The 19915-nt window shown below is 38.9% G+C and overlaps 3 protein-coding genes across 3 annotated transcripts; 1 reads left to right on the forward strand and 2 right to left on the reverse strand.

Annotated features, from left to right (window-relative positions):
- Window positions 1-805: 805 nt before the first annotated feature.
- On the reverse strand, window positions 806-4699 carry LOC114518382 (cytosolic acyl coenzyme A thioester hydrolase-like). The gene is made up of 5 exons (XM_028538358.1): window positions 4595-4699; window positions 2960-3574; window positions 2595-2817; window positions 2355-2480; window positions 806-2265 (listed from the first exon to the last, which is right to left on the reverse strand). Exons 2-5 carry the CDS (start codon window positions 3548-3550, stop codon window positions 2093-2095), a joined length of 1113 nt encoding a protein of 370 aa, XP_028394159.1. The 5' UTR covers window positions 3551-3574; window positions 4595-4699; the 3' UTR covers window positions 806-2092.
- Window positions 3514-6217, forward strand: LOC114518383 (SUZ domain-containing protein 1-like). Its single transcript, XM_028538359.1, has 7 exons — window positions 3514-3830; window positions 4019-4086; window positions 4477-4543; window positions 4618-4739; window positions 4844-4891; window positions 4955-5014; window positions 5230-6217. Exons 1-7 carry the CDS (start codon window positions 3768-3770, stop codon window positions 5267-5269), a joined length of 468 nt encoding a protein of 155 aa, XP_028394160.1. The 5' UTR covers window positions 3514-3767; the 3' UTR covers window positions 5270-6217.
- A 160-nt stretch (window positions 6218-6377) lies between these two features.
- Window positions 6378-19850, reverse strand: LOC114518264 (protein ELYS-like). Its single transcript, XM_028538229.1, has 48 exons — window positions 19494-19850; window positions 18389-18672; window positions 18092-18303; window positions 17941-18012; window positions 17629-17737; window positions 17472-17526; window positions 17219-17374; window positions 16945-17110; window positions 16637-16769; window positions 16454-16550; window positions 16110-16203; window positions 15908-15969; window positions 15701-15826; window positions 15437-15524; window positions 15185-15274; window positions 14936-15073; window positions 14767-14816; window positions 14477-14531; window positions 14373-14397; window positions 14061-14135; window positions 13855-13975; window positions 13688-13744; window positions 13422-13478; window positions 13235-13327; window positions 12899-12989; window positions 12692-12819; window positions 12538-12604; window positions 12406-12455; window positions 12186-12317; window positions 11866-12013; window positions 11578-11686; window positions 11368-11445; window positions 11178-11247; window positions 11002-11075; window positions 10138-10201; window positions 9998-10072; window positions 9809-9920; window positions 9639-9681; window positions 9459-9482; window positions 9219-9376; window positions 8983-9120; window positions 8603-8794; window positions 8387-8489; window positions 8201-8257; window positions 8069-8102; window positions 7331-7909; window positions 7008-7174; window positions 6378-6704 (listed from the first exon to the last, which is right to left on the reverse strand). Exons 1-48 carry the CDS (start codon window positions 19671-19673, stop codon window positions 6503-6505), a joined length of 5490 nt encoding a protein of 1829 aa, XP_028394030.1. The 5' UTR covers window positions 19674-19850; the 3' UTR covers window positions 6378-6502.
- Between the last annotated feature and the right edge of the window lie 65 nt (window positions 19851-19915).

A 19915-nucleotide genomic window follows, 5' to 3' on the forward strand; every position in this document is an offset into this window, starting at 1 on the left:
TTAAATGGTCCCCGTAGGAACGCCACTCAACTGAATGTATACAATTATAGTAAAGCTAATTGCTTTGAAGGTCTTTGAGTTTAACAAGTGTCCCTTGGTACCAGTCGCTAACATGTAACTGGGCTTTACATGCTCCATAAACAAACACGTGTTCTTGGAGTGGCAGATCGAGTTAAGATTTCCGGATCAAAACAAAATGTTCTCAATATCACTGCTTGCGCATAATTGCTATTTAAAAAAAAAAGGGGGCAAGAATTGAAAGTGAGCCGACGTCTGCAGCAAGACGTGGATCACATGGTTCAGATATCACTGTATAATTCATTCATGATGCAAAGCTAAGCTAAGCCGTTTTGCACTTTGTGGATTGTTGTTTTACTTCTTGCCTGCCTATTGTCTATTTTCGCGCTCAAAACTGATATCAAACGTGTGTCATGTTGATTTATTATTAACGACAACAAAGATGGCGGATGCCCAAGATGAATGTGGCCTGGCAAATACCATGAAAAAAAACCTAATGACACGAAATTTCAACACAACAGTTGGAATAACGCTCTAATTCATGTCCGACTGCATGCATTCTAGTAAACAACTTCATGTAATGTCCTTTTCGTCTGTTAGTTTAGCAATTGTCTTTTTGCAAAACGTTTAAACATATGTCGCCATGTGACGTCAAACATGAAGCGAATATTGAGATTTAGAGAGTTTTAGTTTGACGTTTAAGGCAAGCTGCAAACCGCGGTTTCACGTAAGCGGTTTGACGTTGCCATTGTTGCAAATTTGACATTTAGTTAGCAGTCATTTACCTATGCCTTATGTTAAAATTGGTATCCAGTAAACAGTTTCGCTGTTAAATTGCTTCTAGCTAGTTCTAAGGCTTCAATTCTTTTAAAATCATATGTCATTTACACCCGGAAAAGTTGAAAAGAACCATATCATGGTTAACCGCCATTATTGCCAATCGTGTTACTGAATAGCGGTAGCCGCTTTCGTAAAGAAAATCGGTTAACTCATTGAAAACAGGCTAGAAAATCACCACAAAGAAGATTTGGATATCCAATATGTCTACTAGCAGTGTTTATACGTGAAACGAGACACTATTGCAATGACAATTCGCTGAGGTAAATGAGCTACGTGAAAATACACCTCCAGCGGTTGATGACGATGATTTTAATGACATAAACGGTATGAAATAGTCGTATTTTGTTGTACGTCGAGAAGTGTTTTATCTATTTAGGCAGTTGTTACACCATATTTGATGCTAAGTTGTTTGAAGACGCTGCCACGCTGCTCCTTGGTTATATTGGTATTTTGTCGAAGGTAAGTCGTAGATACGCCTCGTCGTAATTCGGCTTTCACATGTCAGATTGCGATGTGCCCATCACGCGTGGGTAAAAAAACTCCCCAAAACCGCAACAAATCATGACCACAGCCTTGCAATGTCGTCATCAGATGACGTCACAGCAGAGTATCAAAGTGTCACATGAATAAACCGATAATTACGTATATTAAATAATAAAAAATCGCGCGACGCCCAAAATTCTTAGCTTTCCGTCAAGGATCTTGAGCTGAGGGGGCGCGTTGAAAATAGCACGTAGTTCATCAAGCTTGAGATAAAAAGCCTATCATGTTTTCTTATTTTATCAGAATTCCAAGGCAAAAATGACTTATAACCTAACAGAAATCCGATAAGTGGATGTTATTAAGAATCTCTTATTTAAAGTTTGTGAAGGATTATGAAAGGGAAATTTACACTTGAACCTGCTTGGTCTCATGAAGCCTGTGTGAATAAGCACTGTTATCTTAAAAAAATGCAAATGAATGTCAATTTTAAACTTCAAAGGGTTTAAAATGCAAGAGAATTAAGTTTCCTAACACAAATATTAATATGACAAGATAAACAAGATAACAGGGGAGTGGAGAAAGGGATCGTTTCCCTCCTCCTCCTACAGAAAATGAAACTTGCAATTTCATTACTATTGCTGCCTAACATTTCCCTTTAAAAATAAAGGGCATTGGGACCAGCTGGGCGAAACCAGTCAGGCCATTCCCAAACTAAATTCTCATTGAATTCAATAAAATCTATTCACAAGTTCTACTTATTACTCATTCGCCTTTGCTTTCTTGAATTGTACCGAGCTCTACCTTCTTCGAATCTCTGTTTTTCCTCTTCTGTTTGTGGTTGAAGAGCAGGAACTTTGATTGGATAGCCTGACTTATCCAGAGCGACAAAATAAAAAAATGCACTGAGGGCACGAAAACATCGACCTAAAAAACAATCGGATAAAAAGTTATATAGTAAATCTTGAGATTAGCGATCTCTATCAATCACGATTGTGATAATTATATAGGTATACCTTCCAATAAATTTTCAACATCAGCTACAACTTTTATTTCCATAGACTTGTCACTTGTGAATGTCATTCTTCCTGTGATTGTCATGATTTCACCAAGTTTTACAGGATTATGAAAATCAATTGCATCTGAGTTTAAATGGTAATAATTTATTAAGGACTTAGATTTGCTTTTGCTGAGTAAACGAAAATGTATACCTGAATGTATACACTGATCAGTTATCATGTAACTATTAGTCTTACCAATTGAAGCTGTTACAATATTACAATGTGCATGACGGAATGCCACCATGCCAGCAACATTATCCATCATTTTCATGGTGACACCACCATTACAGTATTTGAATATGTTGCAATCTGATGGTTGTACGGAATGTGTTAGTGATGACGCTGAGTACTCAACACTACATTTTACCAGATCACCATGGTTCCTGCCAGAGATGGGATATTGTATACCACATGGTATCTAAACCAAAATATATCTATCTTTAGCAAGTAAAAATATCTATCCTCAAGAAAAAAAATAAAATAATGGTATATAATTCGATTCAATCCCCCCCCTACTCCCCCAAATTTGACAGGATTCCCTATAAAAATCCACCCCTTACCTTGGAGAGTAATTCCTCTTTCGTCTTCCGAGATATCAACTGTGCTTCATAACGCCTTCTTCCAGCCTCTTCATCCTCTTTGGACTTGTACTCTAATGGTGGGACTTCGCTAACTTTACTTTCACCACACTGTACAGATTGTACTTCAACAGGCACATACCAAAGACATGCCTTGTTACACAACTTATGCTCCCCTTTTACCAAATTCTCGGCAAACACCAGAACTTGAACTTCTAAGGAGTGTTTTGAACTATATGTCAAATCAGCATGAACTGTTGCCAACTCGCCTACGTACATTGGTTTGACAAAATTGGTCTGTTCAACCCGGGCTAAAGCGGCCCAAACAGCCGGCTTGCCCTCATGCCGATTCTTATTGCAATGCCTTGTCGCTATAATTCCTCCAGCTTCTTCAATCATTCTAAGTACAGTTCCACCATGGACATTTCCGGCCAGGTTTGTGTCATCAGGTGTCATCATTCGACTGACTTCAACACTTCCTTGCGGAAACAGCACACTGGGATGCTCTGTTGACTCCATCCAAGTCAATTTTCTTCTTTTAATGTAGTTCTTTTCGCTTTTACTTGAATTCATGCAACTTCTTTGTTAATTTCCTGTCTAACAGTAATTAAGTCATTTTATGCCGAGCGGATCTTGTTACCCCCGGGCTCCAAAATGCCAGCTCAATGATCAGCGGTATAACAAGATAACATTGAGCGAGAGATGATTCAGCGAGAAAAACAAACTGGAAAAACATAAAAAGCCATCGGTCTACGGGCGATGTTATTTAGTTCCCAAAGCATGCATCAACATGGCCGACCACGAAAATGACGAAGATATTTGGGATTCGTGGGAGGATATGGCCGAATCTGGGGTGAGAAACACATACGAATGAATTTTATGTACTTGCTTCTGGAACTTAAGTGTATTTCAATTAAAATACAACTCTTTATAGCCGGCGATTTAGTCTGCTAAGACTACGGATTTGCGATTGCATGGTGACATTGAACAGACGAATTGTGCTTTTGTTCTACGTTAAGCTTTGTTTTGGGTTTTTAATAGGAATTAGAAAGGCGAATGGAAGAAAGGGAACGGGAACACATGAAATTACGAGATGAAATTGATAAAAAGTAATGGTTTTTGTACATAAGTTTTTGATAAGAATGATCATTTTTGTATAAACCTTTCATTTGTTTGTAAACACAAAGGCCTATACAAATAACTGGACCATAAAATATGTTACAGTGCACACACCCTGCCTTTTCTGTACAAAGGCTGATTATAAAGCAAAGCATAAATAATTTCCCTGTTGATATATGCCACAATTGTACTGGCCAAGTAGTTGTGCAATATAGCTACATGATTTCAAATGCTAGTCAAATGGAAACTGGATAATCTATAGGTTACCCTACTATTGATTGCATCACAGCACCAGACTAGCCACAATGATGGGGTAACTGTTTGGTAGAACTCTCTGTGACAAAATAAACAGCATTGTCACCAAAGTGTGTTTCTTTAAGATTATTTGAGCCTGGGGTCCGAGTACTCGTAGATGATGATTCCAACAGGACAAAATATAATCCTCAGGTATGTTGTATTACAAAATATAGCTTTAAGGTACAAAACAAGATGACTTACCAAGATGATATTGTACTCTTCAGGTGAGGATATTGAGAAGAGACCCAGGTGATGCAGCACAAATGAGCAGCAGTAGTCAAAGTGATACAAATAAAAAAGTTCACAAAACTTTAGCACAACGGGAAAAGGAATATGCGGATGCACGGTGGGTTTTAGCAGATTACAGCATCATACTTTGAGCAACATAAAGCATATTTAGCAATACCTGGTTCTATAAGATCTTTCATCATCTCTTGTATAAACTTTCAGTGCAAGAATACTTGGTGATACAGCAGAATATGATGAAGAGGAAACATGGTATTGCATTCTGTGACACTTCTGTAGTTTCTTTATCCATATAACCTCTTTTCACATTCACAGTCCACCAACAAAGATAAAAACGGAAGAAAAACTGCCGGAGAACATAATTCGACAACCCAAGTAAGTCTATGTGAACTTTGGTTTTTCCTTGATGAATATGAGAAGAGTGACTGTTCGACTCTCCCAAACACATTTATTTAACATTGTTTCCCAAGAAGTATTGTATCAGTACAGAGCTTGGTAAGACTAACCTGTGTAAGACAGTCTTACAAGTTGTTTTATATCACGATTACGTCATTGCGATTCCTAACAAAGTCCGCTTGTTTTTGGCACAGGGGACCAGATGGAACATGTGGTTTTGCACTAACAAGATGACACAAGGGCTGTGAAAACAAGGAAATAACAACCTAAACTGAACTTTGATGTTATGGGATAGTTGAAACATAACAGTTTCACTTCTCACGTCTGGTTCGCTGAGATTGGATTTTGTGAAACACAAAGACGGAAAAAGGCTCGAATAGCAGAGATCTCAAGGGTTGAAAAAACTGGTTAGGCGGGGTGAGATATCATACCCAGGAGGAACATCCCTTGAATACCCTACATTGTATGGTTCACCACAAATGTACGAGGTCTTGGAGATGAGTCATGGAATCGAAATGAAGTGCATTAAAGTACAAACGGAATGAAACAGCCTATCTTACCTAGCATAACCTTCTACGAGCTACCACATACAAACCTTTCTCTGATGTGAAAAAACATAATTATACACGGATATATTAGTCCCTTACCATATGGAATGAAATGAAATGCATTCTTCCATAAAATGAAAAAAAAAATTTTCATATGTAAATTGTAGGCAATTCCCAAATATTTTTTCGTTTGTCAAACCATTGCAAACAGACGTTGCCAAAAATGCTGGTAATCGTGATGTGAACTGAATCAACATTAGCAACCAACTTTTCAGTGCAACATCGCTATACTACAGTATCATGAGTGTAATTTTGTAATATAATTGACCAATTTTACTCTGAAAACTTTCTTCAATGTGTAAAATGTTCGAACAAATGTGCCCGGGATTGCCCACATTTGAATTGAACATGTTTAATATTAGAAAACGAAGTTTGCTGATTGAGTTTCTCCAAAAACTGCACGAACTTTAATAAGCAATGTATATAACAACGTATTTTCTCAATAGCGTTGCTTTGTGATCACTTTATTCCTTGAATCACAGTGCTTGAATACACCATATTTACTTTGAAGCTTGATGAAATCTTACTAAATTTTAAATTTCTGTGTGAATTAAATTATCATTACCCAGGTGTGTTCGCGTTTTATAAGTAGATGAATAGACTGTGGGGATAAACCATGGATGATGATGGATAAATTATAGATGATAGATGGGTGAACTATGGATGATAAATCGATGGATGATGGTTGGATAAACTATGATGAGACATATTGGATGAAAAAACATGACGCATTCCTGCATTTGATTTGATTTTGATATACGATTTAATGTTTACCAGACTACTATGAAAACCTGAATTCTTAAAAAAATATCATTTTGATCACACAAGTCAATCCTACCTAACGTTCACTTCACGTCGTTTAGTTTGTGTTCGGCAGTCTAGCACATCGCGTTGTCTTGTTACCACAACTCCTCGCGCGCAAGGTCATGTTATGTGTCGCCAACTTCAGGGATTTCTTCTGCCCAAGAGACTTTCTCCGAGGGGATGTTTTATGTATCGGAGTTACAAACGATATTGGGCTGTCCGTTGGAGATTGATGTGGAGTGCTGAGTTTGGCAGATCTAGGAACAAAAAAGGCGACGATAAAAGACTAATACTTTGTATGGCCCAATGAATCTTGCGTGCGAATTTTAAAAAGAAGCAGTATGAGGAATTGTGTGTTGAAGCAACGTGGTTTTAAATACATAATATTATATACTCTCTACTGTCTTTACGAAAGGAGAATATATGTCTGGTGGCAGGTTGTGCGAAAACTGGATAGCGCCATCAACCGGAAAGTGTTTTCTTCAAATCACTTCAAATAAAGATCACGTAGATTTGGCCACTGGTATCTTGTGAGATTTAGGATGTGAAAAATAACTGACCTTCTTCGCTGAGTGGAACGCGTTAACGGCGGGGAAGATCGACTGGGTGTGATCCTGTGCGGAGACCGTGATCGACGACGATCCGACTGTGAGGGGGTCCCCACGGTTGCCTGAACAGCGCGATGTGAAGAACCACTGATATCATCCAAATATATTCGGGGAGAAATCTAAATGAAGATGCAATGAAGAAACTATAATTGAAATGCTACGAAGTAATTCATCCACAGTCCATTAGTGGCTTCGTCCCTTGCTTTGGTTCAGATTTTCCATGAAATAAATTTTAGTTTATCCTGTGAATGTGGTATATAGTACTACCCACTGACCTTTGTGCTACTGGATGATGCAAACAACCCCCTCATTTTCGGCGGTGACATCGGCGGAGTCATCGCGGAAACACTCGTTGTTTGATCGGTTATCGGAGTGCCTTCGGTGGTTGGACGTGAGTTTGGATTACCAGCCTGGGGAACTGGAGACGACGCCGCGCCGGTGCTCGTCATTGCTGGAGCCTGGAAGCTATCTTCGGCTCGCGAATGTCTAAATGCTCCCAATAACTCGTTACTTGATGAAAGCGTAGAGGCCGAGGATGACGGGAAATCCCGGAGATCGTTTCTCCGGTCATACTCCGCGGATGTTGAAGCGTCCGGGTCTAAACCCGTAGAGTGAAAAATCCCCGGGGGTGATGTTGTGGAAGATAAGTGTCCGGTAGGCAAATCTTCCTCTGGTCGATGTTCAGTAGACTCGAGAGGTTGCGAAGCGACCAAGGTCGTATCCCGTAGTGGCATAAAGCTACGTTCCGGTGGACGTTCGGGGGAAACCTCGGCACTTGGTGGAGAAGGTTGGGGAGGTTGTGGCTCGGATGGAGTTTGGCTTGTCGTCATGGTAGACACTGCTTTAGAAGGCGCCTGAAATATTTCGAAAGAATCGACCATTATAGTCTGACACTGAAACATTTGTTGCATTGACCAAAGATCCGATCTCTTTATCATTGTGTTGATTAACAGATTAAGAGGTCATTTGCACATAGTTTTTTCATGGTTAACAGTTTGTTTGAATTACCGTACCTCATCAGCATTTCCTAGCGACGTTTCCATGAAGCTATATCGAAAGAAAAACGTAAAAAAGAACAAAATATTCATACACCAATCTTATGAACAATAAAAACTTGATATGAACGAATGCTACTCAGTACTCACTCTTTGGGTTCGACCACAGAAGGTCTAATCAAAGCACTATCTTTATCGAAAGGAACTCTAAAAATATAACAATTTCTTAATGGTATTGCAGAGATTAGTTACCAGGAATACTGACTACCAACAGCCCGGTTCAAAGCAGCGTAGGCCGAGGGCTGTCAAACAAATTAGAGTTTATGCTAAACTTACGCCGAAAGGTCATCGTCGGTTGCCGGCGTTGCTTCGGTATTTTCTACATCCGGGTTTTCAAAAACAAGATTCGCCTCGTTTTCTCCAGGCTGTGTCGCTCCATCTGAAATAACAAGGAGGCAATTTTGTTTTGATTTTCACCTAAACATAGTTAAAGTTATCTGACTGTGAAAGGTGTTCAGCTGTTTACTCTAGACAGTTAGTTTCATTTATTACCACCATCGTTTAACATTTCCTCTTCTGCATCATCATCTTCGTCAAAGTCAAGGACGGCAATCACTTGCACGTCATCGCTTGCTGCTTCATCACCTGCGGGCTGAGGAGAGTCTGCAGGCGGGAATGCTCCATGAGCGGGATGAAATGAATCTGCAGGTTCAAATGCTTTCTCTGTCAAACTGGGTTCTTCCTCTATGAACGCAATAAAAAACAAATGAACAAACAAATTAAATCTGAGTTACTCATTAGCTTGGCCGAAGTCACTTTTCCTATGAAAACTTCATCACAGGTTTTAATGGATCAACTAATCCCAAAAGGAAGAGATCTTAATCCAGGTTAATAAACGATTAACCTCGTCAAACACAGTCCAAAAATCTCACCCTGATATTGATCATCATTGTCCAGATCCACCATCGCCACGACCGTGACGTCACCTTTAGCTGATTCCAATTCTCCATTCTCTTCTGCGGTTTTATCTTCCTTAGTCTCCAATTCCCCGGAGGTGGAAGGTTGCATTTCTAAGCAATTAAGACAAGGTTGAATATCGGTGAACGTTTCAGAATCCTGTTCTAACGAATCTATCGACAGATGTTCAAATCGAAATCTTTATATTTACCAGTTTCGTTCTCAGACTCCAAGACGCTACCCGAGCTGTTCTCAGCCCCAGATCCCGTCTCGGTTTCCATCACGTCATCCTCCTCTGGTATCTTAGCAACGGGCGTTTTCACGAACGTAATTGGCCGAGTGAATGCAAATGAATCTTCATTACCGGGACTAGGATAAATAAAACATAGGATAAGGCAAAACGTTTGCACAGGACTTAACACGATGGTAAAAATAAACTTTCTCAACCGACCTTGAAGGAGATGGACTTTTGAATCTAAAATATACATCAAGTACAAAATATACTCGTAAATACAAAGTATACAAATGTGACACGGGGGGGGGGATCTATTGCAAGTGCACTAATATTGGAAGCGGGATATGGGTGGGGAAATTATTTCTGAACGCACTTCACATGATCGATTGAACTAACCTAATTTGCTTCTTTTGTGACGAAAAGCTTGATTCATCGTTGTCTAAATAAGAAAAAGAAAATGTGTGAATTCAATCATATACTCATGGTTCACGTTTGAACGTAAATTTGTAAGAGTCTAATAATATCTGTATAATAATAACTCGTCTCCACATTTTACAAGTCATTACCAGAACCAGTCTCCATCCAAGGTACACGGTCACCTGACACGCGCCGTACACGTGGCGGTAAACTCGGGGATATGATACTTGGGGATGGACTACGTCTTGTGATCTTGGTAGGCTGCAGTGAAACAGAATTAGAGTGAAACACAAGACACTAGAAATGAATTTCAACAAATGAATACGAAAATAACTCACCTTTAAAATTGAATGTGGCGTTGTAATCGGCCGCGTGGAGTCCTGGATACTCGGGGTGACCGCAAAAGACAAATGCTGAAAGATTGATTGAACGTCAACGCATGCGTATGATAACGATTGCAAAGTGCTGTAGTACTTACCTTAGTTACTGGGGGTGTTTGCAACAACGACAAAGCATTTGCACCCTTGAAAACCTTCCGTGCTCTGCGGAAAAAAAAGATTGAGAAAATATCAGGTTTATCACATAATGGCTGTCAATGGTGAGTGCGATAGCCTTTAATAGTCGTGAAAGACAGCCTAAAACTTATGTGAGTAGGAAGAAACTAAACGTATCTTATAATTACAAAATAAGATGGCAAACAAAATGAGATGTTAAATGAGTCGTTTGTACATTGGAGGAAAGTCTTTTCGCCTATCCCGCTACGTTTTAGGCATTGGTGGAATCGACTAGCGATTAAGGACACAAACAAACAGATTTCGAGAAAAACCTTCGTTTGTTTCAAAATACAAGGATGTTGACTTTGCGACCTTTGCTGTACACGAGAAATTATAATTTAGAGCCACAATCTTTTACACACTATTTACCATTCAGATATCTTCTGAATTAAAAGTCAAGTGTTTTCCGTTTAACACATAATAGTAAACTTTCCAACAACTTACCAACAAGCTCAATCCAAAGAAACGTTTCGATCGGATGATCACTCTCAGCCAAATTTATCAGTACGAAATATGAGCAATTGTTTATTTTTTAAGGACATAATTTCCGCCTCTCGAGTTTTTTTTAAGGTACAGTATTCCTAGTTTTTAGGCCAGGGACAAAAAGCTAATTCCCAAGCAGAAACAATGAAAGTGTATTGACCAGTGCCTGTTATTCAATAAAATAACTGTACCAAACCGAAGATTTACATACAACTTTCCAACGGGCGTTCAACTACTGTAACCTGCAAAGCCTGACCTTTTACGCGGCGCTTTTATTTAGGCCTGATTTTTATCAGTGGCATTACCTGTCTTTTCGTAGCCACGTTGACATTGGACTGATGGTCATACTTTGTGGTTGGGATACTTGCACCGGTCGGGACTAGAATGACGAAATATAACTTAGTAACCAAAGTTCACTGCTACATCAAGTAGTTACGATTGCGGTATAAGTGAATGTTTATGCGAATTATTCAAAGCTTGCCTTGGGTTCAATTACGGCAGTGGTTATATCTTCACTTGAAAACTTTGGAAAACTGATGTGATGAGAATCGCTAGGAAGAATTGTTCAAGTTGTTAGAAACAAATTCGCAAGATCCATTTTAGGGGCATTTGGCAATAGTGCGTATGTATATTTAGTACAGGATTGGTTTGAAAAATTTCATATAAATTACCTGAGCAAAGACTTCGTCTTCTTTGCTGATGGTGTTCCGGTAAACGGAACGTCCTGGGGCGAATCGGGTTCATTCATTCTAAGAGATATATTTGCTTATTTACCTTTTGCTTTTAAGATGAAAAATCATCCCTCTTCCAGCACATAAACTACAAAAACTTCACACAATATGTTATAACATGCATTGAACAACAACAACTAGCTTCTTTACCTCGCTTCAGCAATTTTCTCCAACGTGGCATTGATCACAGCTGTTTGCGACATGAGACGAGCATTCACTTGATTCTTCACCACCGTTGACAGAGGCTTGGGACGAGGTACTGCGAAAGTACAAACATGGGCGTATCAAATAAAGTTTCCCAGAACTTCGGAGCCATTGTTCAATGGCAAATAATATCCGACATATAGGATCGTGTAAAAGATCTTTACAGTGACCAAGAGGGTATTTTTACAGTTGGTTTTGACCTCGAAACTCTCTTTATATTGCAACTGGACGAACCTTCAATGTGCTTGGTCGCTTTCTGTCTTAACGACGTGTCACGGCGCATCGCCAAATCCTGTTGTACTTTTGGAAGTAGATCAAAATATTTTCCCAAAATGACGTTTCTCACAGCGGCTCTCTGCTGGGCGGCAGGATCGCCTTCACTCTGTAAAGTGTTATAACAAAATACGTTGGTCTTAAATTATGCCTTGTAGTCGCCGGACAAAGGGCACCGTTTCGGGGAATTACACAAAATTTCCAAAGAGTTGTGCTCGGGTTAAGCCGTTTCAACATTGAATCTTAGCTGATTTATGAAAACTGCCTGAGAGAAATCTTACCATGGTGTCGTGTCTGAGTAGCTCGTTGAGACGGATTGCCTCGACATACGATCCTCGCTGCAGATAGAACATGACAAGCAGCTCTCGAGCGTGGGGGAATGGTGACTGCTCGAGGAATCTTATCAAATGCTCCTAGTAACGAAATAGTGCAGTTACAGACTAGAATTAACATCATTTGAAAGATAGCGTTGAAGAATGTCTGTTTCAGTCGCTTTCCCACCTCTTCTACTTTGTTCAGCGGTAGCTTCAGGATTTTGTTTGTATTCTTGGCTAAAAGGTTTTGTATAAACCATTATTAGTACGAACGCAACGGTTGAGAACTTGAGACGAACACACAGTTTCAATCACTCACATTGATGACATCCAAAGAAGAAATGCTCGATTAATTCTTGTCTTCTCACTGGATCTCGGCATTGCCGCTGGAAAGATATTAACGAATATTGCAATAACGCTATCAGATTTATAGTATAGCCTACATCAAGTACTTTACAGGGACTTCGACTCACCTGAAATTGAAAAGCCTCAGTGATGAGACCATTTTTAATAAGAACGGACAAACGAAGCTCAACGTCAGATGGGCTGGCCATCGCAGGCTTTACTGAACGAACAAACAGCAACGCTTTCTTACTCTCGTCTGTACAGAAAAATGAAAAGGAACACGTTACGATATCTCAAAGAATTACAATGGTCTGAAAGCTTTCGATTCTTCCAACCTTGATCCAGTAAGAGACGAATGATGTGGGAATTTTGCCACGGAGCTAAAACAAGCGTGTCTGCTGATCCGATAAGAAATTTCAGAGCATTCTGTTTTAAAAAAGGAAAATATTTGACGACGAATTAAGATTTTCAAATCCCTCTGCAACAATTGAAAAGCCTGGAACATTGTTAAAATTGGAGTCTTAAAAGCCCTCAGGGCAAGGTTTATACCTTGAAAAACATAACAAAAAACAAAGAAATATAGGTTTTTATATGGTTATTTAGTTATGCAAAAGGTTTCGCTATACGTTAAATGCAAAAGCGATGAAAAAGCATTGCCGAATAGAACATACATCAAAGTTTTTATGATCCAAGCACCAGAATCCATGAAAGAGTTTCACCAACACTGGCTGGATGCCAAACGTTGCTGCAAACTTCTCTGCAACCTAAAAAAATTGAAAAGAAGATTAAGCGGATGGTCTGGTATGTGCCGTTGTCACAATACAGCTGTTATTCAACTTTATAAATCCCCACACAAACCTTCTTCGTTTGAAACTGTGGATTCATCGAGCAAAGGTCAAGCAATGCGTAATATATCTACGATAAGCGTTAAGAATATACTTGATATATACACAACATTATCTGAACATTATCGTAATCCCACGAAGAACCACTGAACTCTATAACTACCATAACATTTACTGGACATAAAAATATTATCAGTACTCCTATAAAGAATTGCTGATCTATGTACATGTACTGTATGTACACCATGGCTATTGCTTAAACATGGGATAAAAGGATACAATGCAAAGCTTTGATGTGGAATTAATTTTCTCCTGAAGAATTAAGCTGCACAGCGCCTAAACATAAGAGCAAGTACAAAATCTTTAGATCGGAGTTTGAATATTTTCAAAAAACCTGCATTTTCTACCAATTCATATATCCGAGGGAAACAGAAGGATATACGTACATGCAAATTTGGCGGTGGATAAAGTTCAGACCAGTTGTTTTCAGTGTCCCAAAGATTTGTATTCAAACTCTCGGTGACGGTCGAAATGATTCGATCAATCATTAGGCTACCTAGAGAATCGCTGAGAAGAAACGGTACAGTAATTTAGAGTTATATTTTGCTATAGGGTATATGATCACTTGGCTTGCTCGTATTTTACAACTTACTGATTTGATTGGTGCAATTCTCGTCTACGTACGCCATATTGTTGAGCAAGAACTTCCCCAGGATAGTACTGGGAACTAAGAAATATTAATGCAGATGATAAATATCATCACTGACCTACATATACAACTGTGATGCGCATATGTTAGATAGGCTACTGAACATTAAAAGCTGGACTACTGTTTAAGCGCGGAGTCACAGATGAAAATATATGCAAAGAATATTGGAGTCTTCATATTGGAGTTCTTACTTATCGTTCGCGAGTTTCGAAGGGAACAACCCAAGAGATAAAAAAATGTTTTTCATTAACAAACCTCAATTCGCCATCTTCATTGTTGTCTAAAGGAAAAAATTTTAAAAAAAGATTAAAAGAATATGTAGATCTTGCAATGAAATATCGAATGAAAATTTTACGCACCAAAGAGCTCCGGAAGAAGACGTTGCTTCATGAAAAACAAAACCACTTGCAAATACTATAGGAAAATAAAAAACATTGATACCACGAGAAGAGGAGGTATCTCACTATCGTGTTACAGAAAGAGGACTTTACAGTAAAGCACTGCTTTGTCTTTAACGGTTACTTTTTTTATATAAAATCTAACCTGGAAAACTTTAAGAGTTTTGCACCACGATATCTAGCTGATTATCTTTTGATTCAAGCATGCAGTATATACTATTAACAGTTGTATTTATACATAGCTATAATACCTGATGAAGCAAAAAGCAGACGGTGTGTTGGGATTCGAGTTCCTTAAGACCTTGAAAACATATTAAAAACTTGAGAAACCAAAGGCAAAGGAAACGGAATTGCTCTTTGCCGTAAATAAGGTACCCTGGTACATGTATTAAAGTTGTGTAGGTTAAACCGTTCATTTACCTTGTTCAGTTGTAGGAGCTGCTGACGACAGCGCTTGAAAGATATCGACGAGGTTACCAAGTTGTACGCTGTAGTGATCCAAGATGGCGATCAATTGCTTATCCACAAATATGCCAGTACCATCGTACAGCGGTATACCTATAGACAGATTATGATCAGCAGCAGTCAAATAACGTCTCTCTTCAGTTCTTTAGAGTGAGAAGACACTGGCAATGCTGTTATACTCATAAAACGTCTGTAAAAACTCACACAACTGGTCCAAATGTTGCTTGATTTGAATAACCTGATCCCAGGCCCATTCCAAAATTATCCGCAAATTACAACCAGCATAAGTGACATCTGAAAAGAGAAAAATTGTTTGACTGACAGGCTGACAGTATGATTGCTTCCACTTTGGAAAACACTTGACACAGTATTAACTATAATCATCATAAGCCTCCACACAAGAAATTGCCTTTAAGTTTGCATGCGAGCAAAACATGAAATAATAAGTATACTCACTGTCTTCTCCGAGTTTCTGAATGCAAGATATTATAAACGAAGTTTGGTTATGCTCGAGAGCTACAGAGAGAAGTCCCTCCACTTGAAACTAGAATAAAATACAAGCAAGAATGAGTGGATATCATAGAGCTCAAAATCTACTCGATAATCTAGATCTAAAAATTAATGGTTCTACAGTATATATTTAGACCAAATGATTGTTTTGCCAATGCTAAAGACGATGATAACAAGTTTACGAAAGCTGGCAGTAACATGTATGCTTACTGTTTTCTCTTGTGCGCGGGAAAAATCAAAATTCTTGGGCATTAGACTCGCGGTCCAGCATCGGTGAAAGAATTCGTGTGCTTCGTTCAATGCCGTCACTCCTTTACGACCAAGCTCGCTTAAAACCTGAGCGAGAGAAAAGAAATGGGGCAAAAATTAAAAAAACTGGACAAATTATTTTGCAAAAGAGAACGAATAGACGCTTACTTGTTGTTGAGTTCCATAAAAATCGGCGCAAACAATTCCTGTTTCCATTAAACATACGATATCTATTCGACAAGGAAATTATCATGGAAGAAGATTGAGATACCGAACGAATTTCTATCGAGTATTCTGCGTGTTTGAATGTGACCAAGAAGCGCTCAATCTGTGCGTGGCGGGAGAAATCGCATTTTGTACACTGACTTACCAAAAGTTAGTGAAGAGGCCCAGTAATACTGTTCGGGGATAGCACCATAGGCTGTGGAGAATCGTCCAATATCGTTCGGATGCACCAAAACATCCTGTGAAAGTAGAGCATCAAGTTTTGTAGCGAACGCAAAAAGACCGATGTCAGATTAGCGAAGGTCATACCATGGGCAGCCCTGAAGTGCGTGTTTACGTATCCAGTTTCCTACGGCGGTCTGTGAGTTGTAGTTAGATCTCGATTGATCATAACATACCGTACCAGATACAATCAGCCAAGGTGGGTGCATCACAGACTGCAATACGAGACTGGACACATACCCTTACATCCTACATACATACACTTACAACTAAAGCATCAGGATTTGCTGCGTCCAGGACATCGGTGAGGGTATAGACGGAGAAGAACGGACATGTTGGGTCCTTACTGCCGTACATTGCATCTCTAGGGAGACAAGCATACCTCACTGACATATACATAACACTGGATGTACACAGCTAGGGATATTTTTTTAAAAGGGGGAAATGTACCTGATACTAGCAGGCATTTGCGAGTGATACCAACGATTGATGTCAAACACCGCCATATGACACGAAGGATTCGAGTGAAGTTCAGCTGGCGGGGCTTCCCAAACGCACACGACCAAAGTCAAATCACGAGACACTAGAAAACATACAAATAGTCAAATTACTGGGCAAATTTGATGATGTTTATGTCACAAATATTAAGTCAAGTCTACTACAGGACCTAGACAAAGAACAATATCCTATAAATTAGATTTTTTAAAATTTTTGCAGATTCTTTCTAGCCTGGCTTCATTATCTTTCCACAAACCTACCAACTTCATCAGAGCTGTCATCTAGTCTTGTCACATCAACTGCAGCTTCATCACGTTCTAAGGTGTAGAAGCACAATACCCTGCTACCACAGGTAGTGGCATCAGCTAAATGATATGGATCGCCCGTCAATTGATGTTCAAAACGGCCTCCACATCCAGAAAAATCCTGAAGAAGCATTAAAATAGGAACAAACAAGTTATTTTTCCATTTTAAATTGGAGCTAAGTAAATAAGCTTTGGACACTTTTCTGGACCTATTTAGTTTCATCATTACCTTTAAAACGCGACCAAAGCCAGGCAAGGTCTCCTTCCGTTCATAGACCAGTTGATACAATGTTATAGTGGTTGGTGAGTCACCAATCTCTTCATTACCAGTCTGTCCACGAGCAACCCACAGATAACAGCACAAGCGTGGGTCGTTTTCCGGCTCCTGTCAAAACATAATTGATAGTCATGAAAATCCACTTCTCTGATGGTAAATTGCCAATTTTTAGGGCTAGTGCCCTGAAATTAAAGATATTACACACCTGATATATTATATGAGTCACAGGGAGAAGGTATACACCGAATGAACTGCTGAACCTAAGGAATACAATAAAAAATGTCTATACCCGAAAGAAGAAGTCTTTAAATATAGTATGTTCATTTGTTTCAATCTGCACATGACCAGCAGTTTGAACTTACTCTCGAGAATGCTGTTCTAAATCCCAAATTTGAAAACAACCAAAACTGTAACCAATGACAAGAGATCCCAACTGTCGAATATATTTCAAGCTTGTGATGCTTATCTCACCTGGAAAGTTACATAGATATGTTTTGTAATTTTAGTTTACATAATGAAAAAGATTTTACCATACAGAAACATGTAGTGAGGATACATTTGAAAGCTCCAAGAACATCCCCTAAATCAATATTTCTACATTTCTCAAAAGAGCTTCCTCCATTGTTTAGAACTGGATTTAAAATCATAAATTTATATATACTTTGTTTACATACTCGATGAATAATTGCCCTGAATTTCACCCTCTGGAGATGCATAGGAAAAACTTCCCAACATGTGACATTCTCCTATAGGAAATAAAAGAATATCTCTGTTTTAGACTTCAAATATATTTCCTTATTATATAGTATGTAAAGCAATCTGTACCTCCTAACTCAAATGCTATATGAGCTCCATCTTCTCTTGCCCTACTTCGAAGTGTCCCTATATTAGGATTGTCAACATCAATGATTTCCAAGTGACTTGGATTCCATTCATCAAATTCCTCAACATCATCGTCTAGCCTTAAGTCAACCAGATACACATGACCACCATCCATGCCGACAGCAACTGCTCCAAACATTAAGCGCAACTGAGCACTACGGAATAAACAAATTCATATCTTTGTGAGCCATGACATGTAAAATATCAATTATAAGTGAGGTATTCAATAGCTTGAAATACCTGATGGAATGATGTGGGACATTAGCTCCACCTGACATTGTCAAACATTCAATTGTTGTGACAGCCATAGGAAACTCAATCGCTTTGATCACTCTGGATAGCATTGGGTCAAACAAACACACCATTCCACAAGAACCTGTTTTATTCTGCAAGCCAACCAGCAAGTATAGACCATCTGGGGAAGGAAATTCCTCCACACAATTAATCGAGAATGATAGTCTTTTGCTTGTACTCCATCCAAACCTCCAAGCTGAGAGACGCTGACCAGTGCTTGGATCAATCACCTACATTGGATTAGTGGAGTAAAAATGTGAACTAAGTAATGAAATGTTTGTTAGCTACATACTTTGTAGATCATAACAAGCGTGCATCCTGATCAGTTAATATATGATTTTATTATATGGCAAGCGCTTTTTTGGTTAATTCTACAATTTGATTGGCTGCTGACAGGTCCGGATTTTCCCGTATTGCCCACGGGCAATACGCAATTCTTATTGCCCTGTGAAAACAAGGCAAAACTCACGGCAAAAACTAACTAAATTTAAACTGAAAAACAGATTAAATTCTTAAACGGAAAATAATGAATTTGAAATAAAAATAATAAATTTATATTTTACAAAATAGAGCGGTTTTTTTCACCTTAGGCCGATGTTTTGGTGTCGTGTGCCCGGATGAGATTGATCATTAAAATTACTCATAAAGAATTAATCATTACAATGTCTGCATGAAATATGCCATATAATAAAAAACTTACTAACTTTGACAGTTCGGTCTGTACGGTAAAATATCAAACCTCGGTCTTGGTGTATTGACCTCGCTATCGCTCGGTCAATATGGCACGACCTCGGTTTGATATTTTACCGTACAGACCTCACTCTCAGTCAGTAAGTTCTTAATATTCAGTATCTTCCCCAGCATGATTTTCATAGATTTGAAATGGTCTGGAAAATTGGTAGCCAGTCCTTTTCCTATATTTACACTTTTAGTTTAATAAGATTAAAACAATGAGCACCATGTTGAAGCTTCCTGAGTCCTAAAAAAAATGCACATGGAACCTGGACGAAAATATTTGCATAGTAAAGTTGGCCTGGAATTTTTACGTTACCTCAAGTGCAGAGCCGCGTACAAGCCAAGAATACTTTCCACAGCGACTAGACTTTCCAGAGATTCTCGAGGACACTTCATCGCCTCCTTCTAGTCTTTCCAAGCACTCGATCGTAGAGCTTGAGTATGCTTTTAAAGTGGATGTGTTTATCGGTTCCACTTCTCGCAAAGGTCGTGTCATTTCCAACGATATTTTTTAACAATCTTTGAAGTCCTTTGTAAAGTTTAACGAGGATTTCGCGAAGATAGGCTTAGTTAGTTGAAGATCAGCGGTAGTTTGAAGCCTTATATAGCGGCGATTGGAAAGAAATCGCAAAACTTTGAATCAACCGCGACAACGTGCAGAAACATCAAGAGATCGCCATGTTGTAAAATTAGACATTCAAATTTCCTCGGTCCAGACCTTTTGCAAATCCCGCGCTA

The sequence above is a fragment of the Dendronephthya gigantea genome, unplaced genomic scaffold, assembly GCF_004324835.1.
Source record: "Dendronephthya gigantea isolate DGI-Jeju-01 unplaced genomic scaffold, DenGig_1.0 000010F, whole genome shotgun sequence".
NCBI lineage: Eukaryota > Metazoa > Cnidaria > Anthozoa > Malacalcyonacea > Nephtheidae > Dendronephthya > Dendronephthya gigantea.

Bases quoted from the DNA above. Each gene is read 5' to 3' on its own strand.
- LOC114518382 (XM_028538358.1), bottom strand. From the start codon at position 3,550: ATGAATTCAAGTAAAAGCGAAAAGAACTACATTAAAAGAAGAAAATTG. The intron at 2,481-2,594 runs GTAAGACTAATA...ATTTAAACTCAG, and splicing joins TATTGTAACAGCTTCAATTG to ATGCAATTGATTTTCATAAT. The intron at 2,266-2,354 runs GTATACCTATAT...ATTGTTTTTTAG, and splicing joins TGTTGAAAATTTATTGGAAG to GTCGATGTTTTCGTGCCCTC.
- LOC114518383 (XM_028538359.1), top strand. From the start codon at position 3,768: ATGGCCGACCACGAAAATGACGAAGATATTTGGGATTCGTGGGAGGAT. The intron at 4,740-4,843 runs GTGGGTTTTAGC...ATAAACTTTCAG, and splicing joins AAGGAATATGCGGATGCACG to TGCAAGAATACTTGGTGATA. The intron at 5,015-5,229 runs GTAAGTCTATGT...TTTTTGGCACAG, and splicing joins AACATAATTCGACAACCCAA to GGGACCAGATGGAACATGTG.
- LOC114518264 (XM_028538229.1), bottom strand. From the start codon at position 19,673: ATGACACGACCTTTGCGAGAAGTGGAACCGATAAACACATCCACTTTA. The intron at 14,817-14,935 runs GTAAATGAACGG...TATGTTTTCAAG, and splicing joins AGCTCCTACAACTGAACAAG to GTCTTAAGGAACTCGAATCC. The intron at 13,479-13,687 runs GTATCCTTTTAT...CGCTTATCGTAG, and splicing joins CCACATCAAAGCTTTGCATT to ATATATTACGCATTGCTTGA.